The sequence below is a fragment of the Balaenoptera physalus genome, assembly GCF_965194825.1.
Source record: "Balaenoptera physalus genome assembly, chromosome: 11".
Taxonomy (NCBI): domain Eukaryota; kingdom Metazoa; phylum Chordata; class Mammalia; order Artiodactyla; family Balaenopteridae; genus Balaenoptera; species Balaenoptera physalus.
The window spans coordinates 41,911,360-41,926,854 of NC_138896.1; the positions used below are offsets into that span (position 1 = coordinate 41,911,360).

General features: G+C 40.6%; 1 protein-coding gene across 4 annotated transcripts in view; it reads left to right on the forward strand.

Moving 5' to 3' along the window:
• LRRC1 (leucine rich repeat containing 1) overlaps positions 1-15,495 on the forward strand; it is a 134,480-nt gene that overhangs the window by 36,178 nt on the left and 82,807 nt on the right. For all 4 annotated transcript variants that reach the window (XM_082414340.1, XM_082414342.1, XM_082414341.1 and 1 more), the window contains exon 2: positions 9,400-9,517. In XM_082414340.1, coding sequence (XP_082270466.1) covers positions 9,400-9,517 — 118 coding nt within the window. The remainder of the gene's footprint in view (positions 1-9,399; positions 9,518-15,495) is intronic.

Sequence of the window (15,495 nt, forward strand, 5' to 3'; positions counted from 1 at the left end):
GACCAGAGACAGAAAAATTGGGAAGAGAAATATTCCAAGCAAAGTGAACATCCTTATTATAAATGCTCAAGTATACATGTCAGCACTCAGTGGGAAACTCATTTGCTTCTCTGAACTTTGATTTGCCTGTGACTTTCTGGGCCACGCAAGGAAAAGAATCCACACTCTTTTTGTTGCCAAAAGAAAAGGTACCTGTGCTGCTCAATCAGGAACCGATTAAACATTGTATTTTAGAACAGGAGACTTTTTTCCCTGTGGTCTATTTCATTTATTTGTCTTATGGGCAAATCAGTGGGCAAGGAAATATATTTCTCCCTGCTTTGCATTATAGAGGAAGCGGTTAGTTTTACTGAAGGGATTGAACCTTTTATCTCATTTCATGTTTATTATCTGTACCCTGGCCCACGCAGTAGTGTGTGGATATAAGCTTCCCATTTTGTGAACCAGCGTTTCAAATCCTTTAGTATTTGTGACTCTCTTTTGAATTCCATTCTATATCTATCTGAAAATCGTTCAGAAAATTCGAATTGCCAGTTGAATAGACAGTGTAGTCAGTCTTTTTTGAATTCCACCAGGGCTGTCCTGATGCTGGGTGATGTTTCCTCCTTTGCCTCCAAAAGTAGACCAAGCCTTTCTTCTTGATGTGCCCCTTTTGCTCTGTCATATTATAAACTTGTATCACATTCTGCCTCCTGGCTTCCTGTCTCTTTCAGCCTTTCCCCTGGCCTTAGGCTTTATCTGGAGTTACCTCTCCAGGCCCAGGATCCTCTAGAAGTTACTCACTTTCTTATCTGTCTAGATTTCTTCTCTTTCACGTCTGCTCTCTCTGCCTGGATTGAATTGGGCACAGCGCCCCTGCCATGCGGGCTTGTTAGCATGTTCTTTTCTTTCCTACAGCGCTGGCAACATTTTAGTGTAACACCTATCCTAGCCCCAATTCCCCCTTCCCATGACGTTGTTTCACTTAGCTCTTTAGAATATAGTTTCACAAATGTTTTTTGTTTGCCAGTTACTTGAGAATTTATTATTCTGTGATCCTCCAATGCTGTTATGCCTGAAAGAATGTTATTAACTAGCAGCAGTATCAGGGAGCCGTGAAATGTTGCTGAAACCTCAGTTTCCTCATCTGTGAACTGAAGATAAAAAACTTTACCTCACTGGTGCATATAGGGATTTGATTAAATAAAAGTGTCTAGGAAAATTCTAATATGAAAAGATATATGCACAATGTTCATTGCAGCACTATTCACAATAGCCAAGACATGGAAGCAACCTATTATAAATGTCCACTGACAGATGAATGGATAAAGAAGATGTGGTACGTATATACAATGGAATATTACTCAGCCATAAAAAAGCATGAAATAGTGCCATTTGCAGCACCGTGGGTGGACCTAGAGATTATCATACTAAGTGAAGTCAGTGAGAGAAAGACAAATACCAAATGATATCACTTATATGTGGAATCTAAAAAAATGAGACAATTGTACTTATTTACAAAACAGAAATAGACCCACAGACATAGAAAACAAACTTATGGTTACCAAAGGGGAAAGTGGGGTGGAGGGGAGGGATAAATTAGGAGTTTGGGATTAAAAGATACACAGTACTGTATATAAAGTAGATAACCAACAAGGACCTACTTTATAGCACAGGGAGCTATATTCAATATCTTGTAATAACCTATAATGGAAAAAAATCTGAGAAAGAACATATATATATGTGTATATATATGTAAATATAACTGAATCACTTTGCTGTACACCTGAAACTAACACAACATTGTAAATCAACTGTACTTCAATTTAAAATAAAATGTCTGTGTGTTCCTAGCTTAGTCTTTCATTACCAAAGGGGATTCCTTCTTTATTGTCTACCAATTCTGTGCATGATTTGACATCTTTATTGAGATGTAATTCACGGGCTGTACAGTTCCCCCATTTAAAGTGAATGATTCAGTGGTTTTAGTATATTCGCAGGGTTGTGCGGCCATTACCACAATTAATTTTAGAATGTTTTCATCGCCCCAGAAGGAACCCCATACCCATTAGCAGTCATTTCCCGTTTCCTAGGCAACCACTAATCTACTTTCTGTAATTTTATGCATCTTTAACTGCATGCTTATTGTATTGCACGTTAATAGGATTTTCATGTTTCTTATGGTACATTGAAGGTATTTTGAAATGCAGTCCTAATATTTTTAGCACTAAAAACAGCCCTTCGATCACTTAATGCTTATTTTTTACACAGGGAAACAGAGGACCAGGGAAGTCAAGTGATTCATCTGGGGACATTCCCATTTCATCCCTCTTTACTAAAACATACTAGAAAAAGTATCTTATTGACGCTTATTTCATCAATAGTTCTTATTTTTGAGTGTTTGCTGAAACCCTTTCAAATTCAAATTCTGGACGTGGGATATGATTATTTGAATTCTCTGCTTTAGCCAATGGATCTTTTAACTATTCTGTGACTATTTCTTGGGCTTTTCCTTTTATCCCTAACTTTATCCCTATTCAGTATGTTATTATATTTTTTGTTTAAATTTCCTTTGGAAAAATCATTACTCTGTGATCAACCATAGCGTTTTCTAGGATAATCTGTGCAGTTTTTATATGTGTTCTTCTGTGGCACCCCTGAGGCCCCTACCTCATTTTGCGGTAGACCATTTAATCTACCAGATTTCTCCCCTCCCATGCCTCTTTTCAGTGTGATTTTTGCTGCTCTTTCCATCTGCCAGTGGAGACTATTTCTCCACTCCCCTGACTATGGACTGAAATGACATGGTGCAAATTTCAAGGTCTTGGCCCCAAGAGTCCTCCCAGACTCTTTGTCCCTTTTAAATGGTACTCAGAGAGCTTCAGGCAAGAAGCCACTCGATCGTAAGGGAGAGGAAAGAGACCTGTGGAGAACAGAGGCACTCCAGCTGGGTGCTGGCACTAATTGCCAGACCATAAGCGTGAGGCCAGGGTGGTCTTCCAGCCCTTCCGACCCTCCAGCTGCTTGTAATTGCATGAGTGAGCTCGGGTGAAAACAGCAGAGGAACTTCCCAGCAAACCCACAGAAATGTGAGAAATTTCAAAAAATCATGTTGCTTTTGAGTCACTAAGTTTGGGATGGTCTGTTATGCAGCAGTGGCTGACTGATACATGTAGGTGTTAGCACTGTGGTGACACTGAGACGACTAGAGTATGTGATCCAGGTAAAGTCCTTAGCTCACTGCCGAGCACAGAGAATCCCTCAGTAAAGGTTGACAGCTATATCATAACGGCTACAGAATGATCATTCTAACGTTGTTGTTTTGGTTACTGTTGGTTGTTTTATTTCTCTTCCTCCTCCAGACATAATGCCATTGCTTTTCATTATCATTAACGCTGATGAGTTAAAGAATTTGATGTCATGGTGCTAATTGTCTGGTATTTTTTCTTCCTGATTAGTAAGTAGTTTAAAGCTTTAAAAAGACTTTTCTTATTGTGAAATAAAAATATTTCATGTATACTGAAAAGTGCATAAAGCATAAATGTACAGCTTACAGTATATAACAAATTATAAAATGAATACTCGTAACTGCCACTCAGCTTAGAAGGTTTAACATTGGCAGGCCTCCTAATGCCCATTGCATGACCTTCCTGATCATAATATTTCCCTCACACCTAGAGGTAGCCACTAACTTGACTTAATAGTAATCACATCTTTGCCTTTTTAAAAAATATTTTTTACCGCCTCTGTATGCATCTCTAACAAAGCAGTTTAGTTTTGGTGATTTTTCAACATTATATAAATGGAATAATATAGTATGCCTTCTTTTGTGTCTGGCTTCATTTGCTGAATATTATTTCTAGATTTCTCCATGCTATGACTAAGAGTAAGCTTCCATTTTCATTGCTGTGAAAAATTTTATTACAAGAATATACCTCTGTCAGATCTACTATTGATGGGTATTTGGGTTATTTACAGTTTTGGGCAATTACGAACAATTCTGTCAAGCACGTTCTTGTATATATTCTGGAATAGAATATGTGAGAGTTTTAAAAAAAATTATAAGGTATATACCTAGGAGTAGAATTTCTGGGTAATAAAGTCACAGTTACTTTTTGTAAGTCTCGTAGAAAAGAACATTGCCAGATGATATGAATGATAAATACTGTAGCAAGTGTTATTCTCACGTGGAGATTAGAACCATTGGTTTACAGCATCTTTACCAAGGAGGTTGACCACAAAGGCAGTTCAGGTCTTTGGGGACAGGAGTAAGGATGTGATGAGAGTTACGTAGGATGGAAAGGGGTCAAATTTAGTTGAAGGGTTAGAAGACCCCCAGAAGGAAGTCTGCGAGTAAATTTGGTGTCATGACAGCTCAAACAGTTTTTTCAGGAGTTTAATAACATTCTTTATATTGTCATCCCCCAGGTGGATCTGTAACAGTGGTTTATGTTTTCTCCACCTTATGGGGACATTTGGGCAGTGGGGGACAATTGATCATTGGCCATATAGTGATAGCAAAGGACATAGCTCTCTTAGGATTGAGTATTCCTAAGAAGAAGGGAGAGGAACTCACACTATCAAGAGAAGGAAAAAGAATCTTGCCAGAAATGGAGAATGGGAAAAAGAAACATTCTGTTCAACCAGATTAGAGACTCTGTATCTACTAAAAACAATGGTGGCTATAAGAAGACTGTGGTGTAGCAAAGCAAGCCAAGGCAATTTGGGTTTCTTTGCATGTCATTGTACAAAATGTGCTCTAAGTGGGCCAGTGCGCTGTAATCAACATGGTGTGGTTGAAGAATGGTGTCTGTGTACCCCGTCACATGATCGCCCTGCTGAGGCATCCTGCCAAGAGGGCTACAGGAATTGTTCCTCATGTGCCCTGGCTCATCTCAGAGAGAAGGCAGAAGGGTTTATAAGCTTGTGGAGTTTTCTTCCATGACGATCTGCAGAAGTTGAAAACTTGAAGATTTAATCAGTCTTAGTGGCATTGTGTCTATCTTATAGAATGTAGTTAATCTAAAGCATTTGGACACCAAACTAAGATCCCATCAGGATAATAAGGGAAGGATTGAGGAATCACTGTTTTCGTTGTGGGATGCTGTCAGACAGGGTTGTTTTTCCATCTGGTATGTGCCTCCCTAGTTGAATAAAGTAGTATTTGTGACAGGTTCTGAGGATGCTTTTAATATGCAGAACAAAACTTAAATTTGCTTGCTTTAAATTAGGATTTAAAATTCGGATTAGGATTAAATTAGGATTTCTATTGGACGTTGGGATTTGCAGGTTGTCATTTCCACAGACATAAAACTAGCTTATTATTCACTGTAGATCTAAGTCCTTGGTTGACTTGGTTTCTTGTATTATTTCTGAACGGTCCTTGAATGTATGGATTTGGTGATGGTTTTTGTGCTGTTGCTGTTATGCCTTTCCTGGAAAACAAAGTGAGCTTTTCATGCCTGAGTAAACACATCAATGCATTATTAAACTGTCAGACTCTTTGAACAACTGGCATAAGCTCAGTTATTCAAATGTGACTCTTTTGAATGGCTTTTGTGTCAGCTAATGCTTTAGTATAACCCACATAAAGAAATTTCAATACCTTTCTTTAAGAAATTAAATTTCATCCCTATGATTAAAGAACTCCAGAGGATTAGTCCTTTTGTTGAGCACGCTCATTGTCATATATAGCTAATTGGTAGCATTCATTTGCTGAGATTCATAGTTCGTTTTATTTTAAAACATCTTTCTTTTTTGTTAAAAAATAAAGTTGTTCATGCATTTCCCTTGTTGCCTAGCATAACATTTTTTTCCCCCGTTCCCTTCTCAACATGCATGCGTGCTTTTTTCCATAGAGTACCTGCCATTTTGTCTTCTTTTTAAATTATATTTGCATCGTCAATCTTTTTCAGGTTCCCTGGTCTTTACAGTAATTATTTTTGTTGTTTGCTTGGTATTGAGTTATTAATAACATGCTAAACATTTCCCTTATTTGACATGCTTTTCATTTGTAGTGATAAGAATGCAAAGACATATTGTGCACCGTAGCTGGTTTTTCTTATTTTCAATTCTGTTAGGAGAATAGATGCCCAAAAGTATTGTTATGATGTCAATGGACTTGAAAAACTTTTTACGTTTTGTGTATTGCCCAACTGGTTTCCAAAGACGATGCCTTCTTTTTGATTGTATAAGTTATAATCCCTTTTACCAAAGGAAAAGAAATGATGAAGCTTATTAAATGTTAGCATCCTTCGCAACTATCATTTGGAGCACCCTGTCATCTTAGTAGAGACTTTCTCCTTTGTAAATTCAATTTCTATTTTTAGCAAGGTAATATATGCAAATAATTTTTTAAAAATCCAATAAGCCTCTTGCCCTCCCCCTCTCCCACTTCAATTTCTGGCTTTTGTGAACCCCCAGCTCTGGGATATTTCTATTGACATTAGCTTCCACATTGCTAAATGGCTTGCTTTTACTGTTTGATTCTGCCCCCCCACCCACACACACTTTTTAGTTATTTATTGATTTCCTTCTATGGAAGATGAGTCTTTAGCACTTACAGTTTCTTTCCCATCCTCTCAGTATTGACATAATATAAATTTTGTTTTTAACAGTATATAAATATTAAAATATTATGACTGTGTAAGTATTGATCATAACCAAATTTTATATTTATATTATGACTATATCTTCTTTTACTCTGTATTTTTTCTGGAATTAATAACTCCCTCCTTCTTTGCTTGCTTTGTTTTCTCTATTTCAGTTTCTAATTTGTCACCAAGTAAATCTTCCTGATACTTCCAAACATGTCAGATAATCCCTCACATGTGTTTTTATTTTTATTCTTTTTTATGGGAGCCCTCATATTTTCTTCAGTGTAGACAGGTTGCTCTTGGGACCTGCTGCTTGGTTGCCATCTTGGGATTCCTTCACTGTTTTGTCCTTTGTCTCTCTCTGTTTTGTTGATTCTCTGATTTCTGGATCTCAGATCTTCCTCCTTTTAGATTTATTGGGTTGACCAAAAAGTTCATTCAGTTTTAAGTGAAAATAAGAGATACGTTTTTCATTTTCACCAAGAATTTTATTGAACAACATAGTCACTAACCAAATGAACTTTTTGGCCAACCCAATACTTCCACATTTTGATGGATTCTTTTTTTTTAAAATAAATTTGTTTATTTTATTTATTTATTTTTGACTGCATTGGGTCTTCATTGCTGCGTGTGGGCTTTCTCTAGTTGCGGCGAGTGGGGGCTACTCTTCGTTGTGGTATGCGGGCTTCTCATTGTGGTGGCTTCTCTTGTTGCGGAGCATGGGCTCTAGACGTGCAGGTTTCAGTAGTTGTGGCTCGCGGGCTTAGTTGCCCCACGGCATGTGGGATCTTCCCGGACCAGGGCTCGAACCCGTGTCCCCTGCATTGGCAGGCAGATTCTTTACCACTGTGCCACCAGGGAAGTCCCTCGATGGATTCTTGAGAAAGGTCCAAGGAAGATAAATTTTTTGAGACCATGCGTGTCTGAGAATGTCTTTATTCTGTCACATACCTGATTGATAGTTTGGCTGGGTATGTGATTTTAGGTTGAGAATAATGTTTTCTTGGAATTTTGAAGGCATTGCTCCATTGCCTTCTTGCCTTCAAGGTTGCTGTTGAGTCCAGCACCATTCTGATTCCCAATCCTTTGTTATGACCTCCCTTCCCCGCCAACCCCTTGGTCTCCGGAAGCTTTTAGAATCGTCTTATTTCTGGAGTTATGAACTTTTATAATATTCCTTGGTATCCCTATGTGTTTTGTGTCATTCATTTTATTGGCCACGTGTTGGGCCCTTTCAGACTGGAAACTCATGCTCTGCAGTCCCTGTGTTTTCTTTCTCTTTGGAATACCTATTCATTGGATGTAGTACCTTGAGGACTGATCCTCTAATTTTCCTATTTTTTTCTGTCCTGGTTCTCCACCTCATTGTCTTTCTTTTCTACTTTCTGAGGGATTTCTGTTAACTTTATTTTTCATCTCTTTTATTGGATTCTTATATTGATGCTGCACTAGTTTTTAATTTCTGAGAGTTTATTCTTTGAAGCTTGCCTTTTATGGCATCATGCTGCTTCACTTCCTCTTATTTCTCCATGGGTATTAATTATATTTTTTTGGTTGGGGAAGTTTTTCCTGCTCCCTACATCACATTCGTTTCTTCTGAGATGTGTGTGGGTGCCCACTCGCTTGCATGGAAAGGGCTTTCCTCAAGTGTCTGGAGAAGCTTGGCTCTGTTTAAATGAGATCCAGGCACTTGAAGTAAAAAAGAAGAGAATTGAAGCTCTGAGTGCGTGGGTGGGGCTTGTAACCTGGGGCTTCCCTATTGTATAATCCGTGTCTGTAAGTCTGTCTGTTTTCCCACCTGGGAGCCTGGCTGCAGGGAGAAGGGGGTGGATCTCAGTGAGCAGGCTCTGACCCCCTCCCCCTGTTTCCAGTTGGGTGCCTCACCCCTGCCCTTAGCTGTGCTTACAGTCAGCTCTTCTGGGGGAAATTTCCAGTCCCCTGCCTGGTTGTGCAGGGGTGAGGAGGGGTTATGGGGGCCTAACTGTCTTTATATCCATTTTCAAACAGTTCTCCTTCCTTCAGAGGTACCTGGACCTAATCTCCTATTGGCTACTCACTCCATAGGCTTAAATTTCAGCTTTGTATCGATTCTTTCGTTAGCTGTCATTTATTTATCTGTTTTCTAGCTTCAAGGATTTTGTTGCATGTCTAGTTTGCTTCTCATTCCCTCTCATCTTGAATTGTCTCATGCCTTTATTTCATATTTTTATATCTATATCCATCTCCCTATAAATTCCTTTAATGCTATTTTAGTACAGTTTTTAAAGGGTACAGTTTAGTACAGTTTTTAAAGGGTGTGGCGCAAAAGGCACCTCTGTGTACCGTGGTTAATGGAAGGATCCAGTGCAGGCTCTTTTTTAGATTGGCCAAAAATAATTTTTTTCTCCTCCACACATTTGTGGGATATTTATATATTTTCTGATGCACAGTAATTTCTTTTTAAAATGTTTAAGAAATATTTTGCTCTAATTTTCAAATATCTTTATTTAACATTGCAGATTTCATATCAGTTTCCATAAGTAGAAAATGTGACCACCTACTGGATAATTTAAAGGAGTCATTACTATTCTCATTGAGTTATTTATTGTTAAAAAGTTTTAATTTTGAAATAATTGTAGATGGTACACAGAGATGGCCTGTGTACCCAGTTTACCCTGTTGGTGACATCGCCACATTACTTTGGTACAATATCAAAATCAGGAAATTGACATTGGTGCAATCGTCACTAATTTTTAAAAGACGTATTGTTTTAAATTTCATATTGGGCAAAAAGTTTACACTGCAAATAGATGTGAGACCTACATGAAACTATTTTGTCTTTCAGCAATTTTTCCAGCTAGTCAAGTTACGAAAGCTTGGACTTAGCGATAACGAAATTCAGCGGCTCCCTCCAGAAATAGCAAACTTCATGCAGCTGGTGGAGCTTGATGTGTCCCGAAATGGTAAGAAAAAATGATTCCACTTGAATTGTTCATTTGTCTCTTCTGATGCTGATGCTTACAATTTTTAGTAAATATGGCTGGATAAATGTTCTTGGAGGAAAGCTATGCATATGTTTTGGGATGAAATTAATGCCGTTATTGAATAGTTTAGTCACCTCATAGGTATTTACCCAAAATGTCATGACACAGTTTTTAGGCGATAACTTTCTCAAAGTTGGTTCAGTCTGATTCACAGCGGCGGAGCTGCGGACTGGCAAATCCGCAGCTTGCCCCCTCGTTTGACTGGAGGTGACATTGAGGGCTGCTAGTATGGTCATTTGTCCAGATCTCGGGGGACTGCTGGGGGGGAAAGCGCCCTAGGGAAGGGTTGGTTTCTCCTGGCTATGGCCTGGCTGCCTGGGCTGATCCCCTGAGAATCTGTCTCCCTGCTGCAGTGAACAGACCTGCGTGCCGTCCAGGCATTTCTGTCAGTTTCATTCAGTTCTGATTAGGCCCCGGGTAGGTCTGCCCACTTGAATTATTTGTGTGCCATATTTGTGAGTTTATTTTGATTTTCATATTGCGCTGTAATGTTGCTTCCTTTTAACTGAACGCCCTAGCAGGGTGTTTATATCCTCTTTAACCTTTTACTTTTAAATGGGTACCCTGGTTTTACCTTGGGTTTTATAGCCCTTAGAGCATTCCCGGGGCAGGCTGGTCCCATGGCTTGTTGGAGCATGTTTGATTAATTACTTCAAGTTAAAGTGGCAGCTCCCAGGGGTCCTGTCTTTAGTGATGGAATTCAGTTCTTGCAAGAACTCCGGTTTAATGTCCTGAGGATAAGCCCATATGTAATCTATTGTTTATAAAAATGATAATCCTTTTCTGTCTCTCCTATTACACACCTGCTTTGTGTTTTGTTTTGCTTTCCTACAAAAATCTGTAGGTTCCTTCTCAATGACCCTCAGGTCTGGCTCTTTCAATCTGATGTCCTCTGCAGAAACCCCAAAGCCCAGATAACGGTATTTTCCTGTGGGTCATTGTTATAAGGCAGCAATAATAATCAGTACTTGATTGAAAACGTGGTGAAGAAAGAATGATTTTACCCCCCACTTTTGAAATTGCTACCCCCTCTCAGATCCCATCCACTGGAAACTGTCTTTAGGCCAAGCCATATGCTCTTGATATAGCGTCTACTTTTATTTGTCATGAGAATTATTTCTTCCCTTGCAGGTACTAGAAAGAGTGAAAAAATTAGTTTGGGAGGCTTGTTTACAATGGCTTATTTGGTTGCGGGGGGGTCAGCTCTGCTTAAGTAAAAGGGATTTGATGGTGAGGATGGTGGGTGGGGTGGAGCTGACTTGCTAAAAGCATTGCCCCGGAGTCCGCATCTGACACCATTTTAGTGGTTTCTTGGCCTCTCTCTTCTGTTTATGGGTGTTCTGTTCTTTGGAACTGGCCTCTGCAGACCTGTTTTGTTGTGGTTTCTCACCATGCGCTTCTGGGCCTCTGCCCTTGCTGTGGCATCTGGCTGCCATTTCTAAATGAGGCCTGGTTGACCCAACTCATCTTTTTAAGCCAACCGTAAGCCATAGCTCCCGGTCACTGGGCACTCTAGGTATTGGCTGCCCTGGTACAGGGGTGGCAAGCAGTACAGAGCGCGGCCCTACCCTCAGTGCAGAAGTTGTTGATAGGCAGCGTCCCCTCACACTGCAGTGTGGCAGGGGCCGGGCCTCTGAGGCCAGCCTTGCCTCTAAGGCTGTCCTGCATCTCCCTTACCTAAGGCGTATGTGATTGAAACTGCTCTCTCTTGTCTTAGCGATGATCTCAGTTGTAAAGACTGGCTGGCTATGAACTCTGCAAGGAAGCAGTGACTTTGAAAAATGGTCGCTGAAATCACACAATCCCAAGAAATCAAATAGTCATTTTGAAATTGGCATTAGGCAGGAAGAGAAGCAGGGGTCCAGAAATACTTGAGAAAGGGGAGAAGTATTGGCTTTAATTATCTGGGAGCATAGAACGCATAGAGCTTGAAGGTTGCAGTCCTATTATTGACTCTGATGGGAAGAGATGCTCTGTGGGAATTCAGCATGGTCAGCAGCCAGTTTTACCAGATTCCACATCAGCTGTGTCTTTTCAAATATTCAGAGGAAGAGAGAAGGGCTACGTGCCTCTTTCCATGTGTCCATTTATACCTTCCAGCATGTTGATAAGAGGAGGTGAGCTTGCACTGTAGTCGCGTCAGGTCACACAGTGTTTTATCTCCCTGGGATGCCTACCCTCCTTTTCTGCCCCCCTCATTTTCAACCTCTCCTTCTGCAGATGTTGGACTTTTGTGACGGATCCTGCAGATCTGCTCCCTTTTAATCAGGCTCTTGTAGAAATGCTGGGGGAGTTAACCTCACCCTTCGCCTATTGGCAAAACCTTGCTCTGGCTCGTGTGTGTGGTGGGAATGGGGGTGGTGGTGGTAGAGGGGGCTTTCTTTGTGGTTGTGAAAAAACTGCACAGATGACAGAGCAGAACAAGGTCATGGTTTTACTATAACCAACAGGAACGTGGGTCTTGAGCTGTTTCCAGGTCAGGCAAATCTCCCTATGTCTCCTGGCTCATTCCTTTGGCCGATAAAATCCCATTAATGTGAGTTTCCTAGGCAGCTGAGTAGGTGAATCAAAGTTACAGAGTCTGCAGCCTGAGAGACAGTGGGAGGACCCGCACTTTGCGTGGATGCAGGTGTTTGTAAGGGTTTGGGGCTCATGTCTGGAGCCCCGTGTGTCTTCTGCAGCCCCAGCGGAGACAGCCCTCTCTGTGATCAGAGGCTGTTCCTGCCCAGTCCCTGGGTTGTAGCAGGGCCACGGCCAGCGCTGGCCACTGTTGTGGTAAGACCTTTGTTGGCTTCCTCAGTTCCTGATTTTCCAGAAAGTGTCGCTTGCCCATGGAGGAGGGAGGCGAGCGAGATGTTGGTGTCAGACCACTCAAGCCCTTTGGATCAGTGCTTGTCAAACTTGACCGTGCCATGAATTACCGTTGGATTTTGTTAAAATGTAGATTCTGATGCAGTAGGTCTGGGGTGGGTCTGGAGATGCTGCATTGCTAAGAAGCTCCCCAGGGATGCCATGAGGGGCAAGATCTTAGCTGTCCCCACCCCCAAGCCTGCTCCCAACAGCCCCTCAGCAGCTTCCTGTGGTTTTGAGCCCAGATTGGCTGTTTCTCTTGGTCCCGCACCTGCCCATGTGGAAGGTGGGAAACCTCCAGGATATTCCTGGCGAAAGGGTAAGAGGCTAGAGCTGACTGAAGTTCAAGTTGGCTTTGATTCCAGGAGCAAAATTAGACGTTTCCTAATGTTCCCTGCTCAAGGGAGGGAGATAGTACTATAGGCTTCAAGTTAAGGTCTGATGCAGTTTTCTGTGGTGAAGCGCATCCGCTTTCATGCCCGGACTTTTTGTCTGTTTTCTCTGCTCACTGATTCTTAGCTCTTGGAGACAAATGCTTTCTGGATATGCGAGAAGAGGTACTACCCCAGAGTACTATCTTGCTCTCCACAAATCTAGGGCAGACTTTCTTAGTGCATCATGAGTCCTGCCCAGAGGGTTAGTAATTTGAATTTTATAGTCTATGCTGTAATTCGACTTACATCACAGTATTGTATCATTATCTGTTTAGTTCAGTTTTTTTCCCCCAAAATGTAAGGCATACGCCACCAGCACTGCTAGAGAAGATTTTAAGTGGTACTGCAAAACAGCAATTTTTAATATTGAATCAGAGTGAGGAAGTTATCCTCTTTCCTTTTTATTTAAAAAAATTTTTACTCCCTTTAGGTTGCTTTCTGTAAAACTTAATAGCACTATATTGTATTGATTGTTATATTTATCTTTTATATCTGGTGATGATAATAGTTTTCTATTCATGTTAGTGATTTAAAAATAAATCTTACTCAACAAAGTTGATATAAAAGAGTGAGGTAAATAATAAAGAACACAGGTGCTCTACCAGGATGACAAAAATTGTGAAGGTAGAACAGGGATGGATGAAGTTAAGGAAACGCTCTTAGTATTAGCACAGCCAAAGAGGTCATGAGTTTAATTTTCTTATGGGGCAAATAATACTGCATGCGGAACAAACATGGCCAGAGACTGCACATTCTGGCGAATTACTTTGCAAACTTGAGTGAACAAGAAACTAAAAGATAGTTTTAGTACAAAACCCTCACTGGCACTGGGGCAGAGCTTCAGAGTTAGCAGATGGACAGCTTATCCAATCCACCAGCAGGATCATCGTTCCACAAAGTCGAGAGGCTAGACTTGGATTAAATGTTTGGATTAGTCGCCCTCTGTACAGCTGCAAGATGGGGATCAGTGTCTGTGGTCTGTGTCAGTGGGTTTGTTTAATGAAATCTAAGATCAATTTTGAAGCCTGCTGAAATGCCCTTGTATTACAGCAAGTCTTGGTGCTTCTGAGTGTGCCCTGAAAAACAGCTCTTTCTGGCAAGCAAGGCATCCAGTGTGCCTAGAAGTCCTCCTTCTTGGTTATGAACAGTTAGTGTTTTTTGGGGGGTAATAACTACATACACCCACAACAGAAGTGTGGTAGAGGCCAGTTCTCGCCCACGCAGACTTGAGACTTTCCACAGTCAGGCCATTGTTCCCTTCTCTGTCTCTGCCTAATTCGGGCCCAGGCTTAGTGCTCTGCCTAGCACACCGCTCCAGTGCTAGACTTAATCTGTGTTATCAGTCGGTGAGTTTCTTTGTCACAGTCACTGTGAAAATGGTACAGGAGACACCCCTCAAAGAGAAGCCCCGCAGTGCCACTCTGCCTTGTGGGTGGAGAGCTGACGGTTTCTACCCCAGACCTGGCTTGGTTGCCTTTACAAGTACTGCCACTTTCCTATCACAGGTCCTTTCTCTGTCTTAACTTTTTACCTGTTCTTTTGTGAGGGAGAGGGGTTAATCACAGAAAACATATAATTGCCTTCCACTCACATTTTAATTACAGATAATAATAATTATTTTCAAAGTGGAGGTGGAAAGAAATTTGATGTCTGTGACATTTTCTAATCACCTTTCCATGCTACAAACAGTTTTTTTCGAGGAGCCTTGTTTAGATATGAGGATGTATGAGAATCATTTTAAACACTGAAAGAGTTGGAATAAACTATGCAAACAGATCCTTCCTTCCTTTTTTTTTGTACCATAAAGAAACATCCATGATATTTTATCAGATAAACCTGAAAATCTATCACAAATTAATGATGCAAATTGTTAAGTCCGAAGGGAAATTTTGACAGCAATGCCTCTGCTCAAAATGATTTTGGAACTCTTTCAGAATTTGTCATTTTGTGTATCCTCAGACCAGTGGTTTCACGTTTTCAACTGGATCAGTTTTCAAAAACAGCCATGCATTACTTAAGGCCAACTTAGGTAAATAAACCAGGACACTGATAATTTTATAGTACTCAAAATCTGCCTCAGATGGCAATTTCAAAAAAAGTATAAAAGAGTAAACTATTGTTACTCTTTATTAATTCATATGGTTCTCTTCCTCTTACCAGAAAAATTGTGGCTGTGCTGAATAAATTGTAGGTTTATGTAACTTCCTCTCTCTTGTCTTCTCTTTAATTAGCAGGTTTGTAATAGAGATGGTGCCCTGAGTTTGAGGTCAACACCTCTGAATATATTTTTTAGGTCAGTACGAACTTCAGTCAGTCCTGGGTTCTCTAAATGCTTAGAGATTTTCAGTAGCTACCCATCCTCCCTCCACCCCTCCCCCATTCAGTCATTCACTCAGTCCTGCACTGCTCTGTGGCTGGGTGATGAATTTTCCAAAACTGTGTTGGATTTACACAGAATGGGCTAAGATGAAGGCACATAATTGTAGTGGTTTCTCCTGAAGTAAAACAAAACCCTGGGCATATATCCAGAGAAAACTCTAATTGGAAAAGATACATGCACCCCTATGTTCATAGCAGCACTATTCACAATAGCCAAGACATAGAAGCAACATA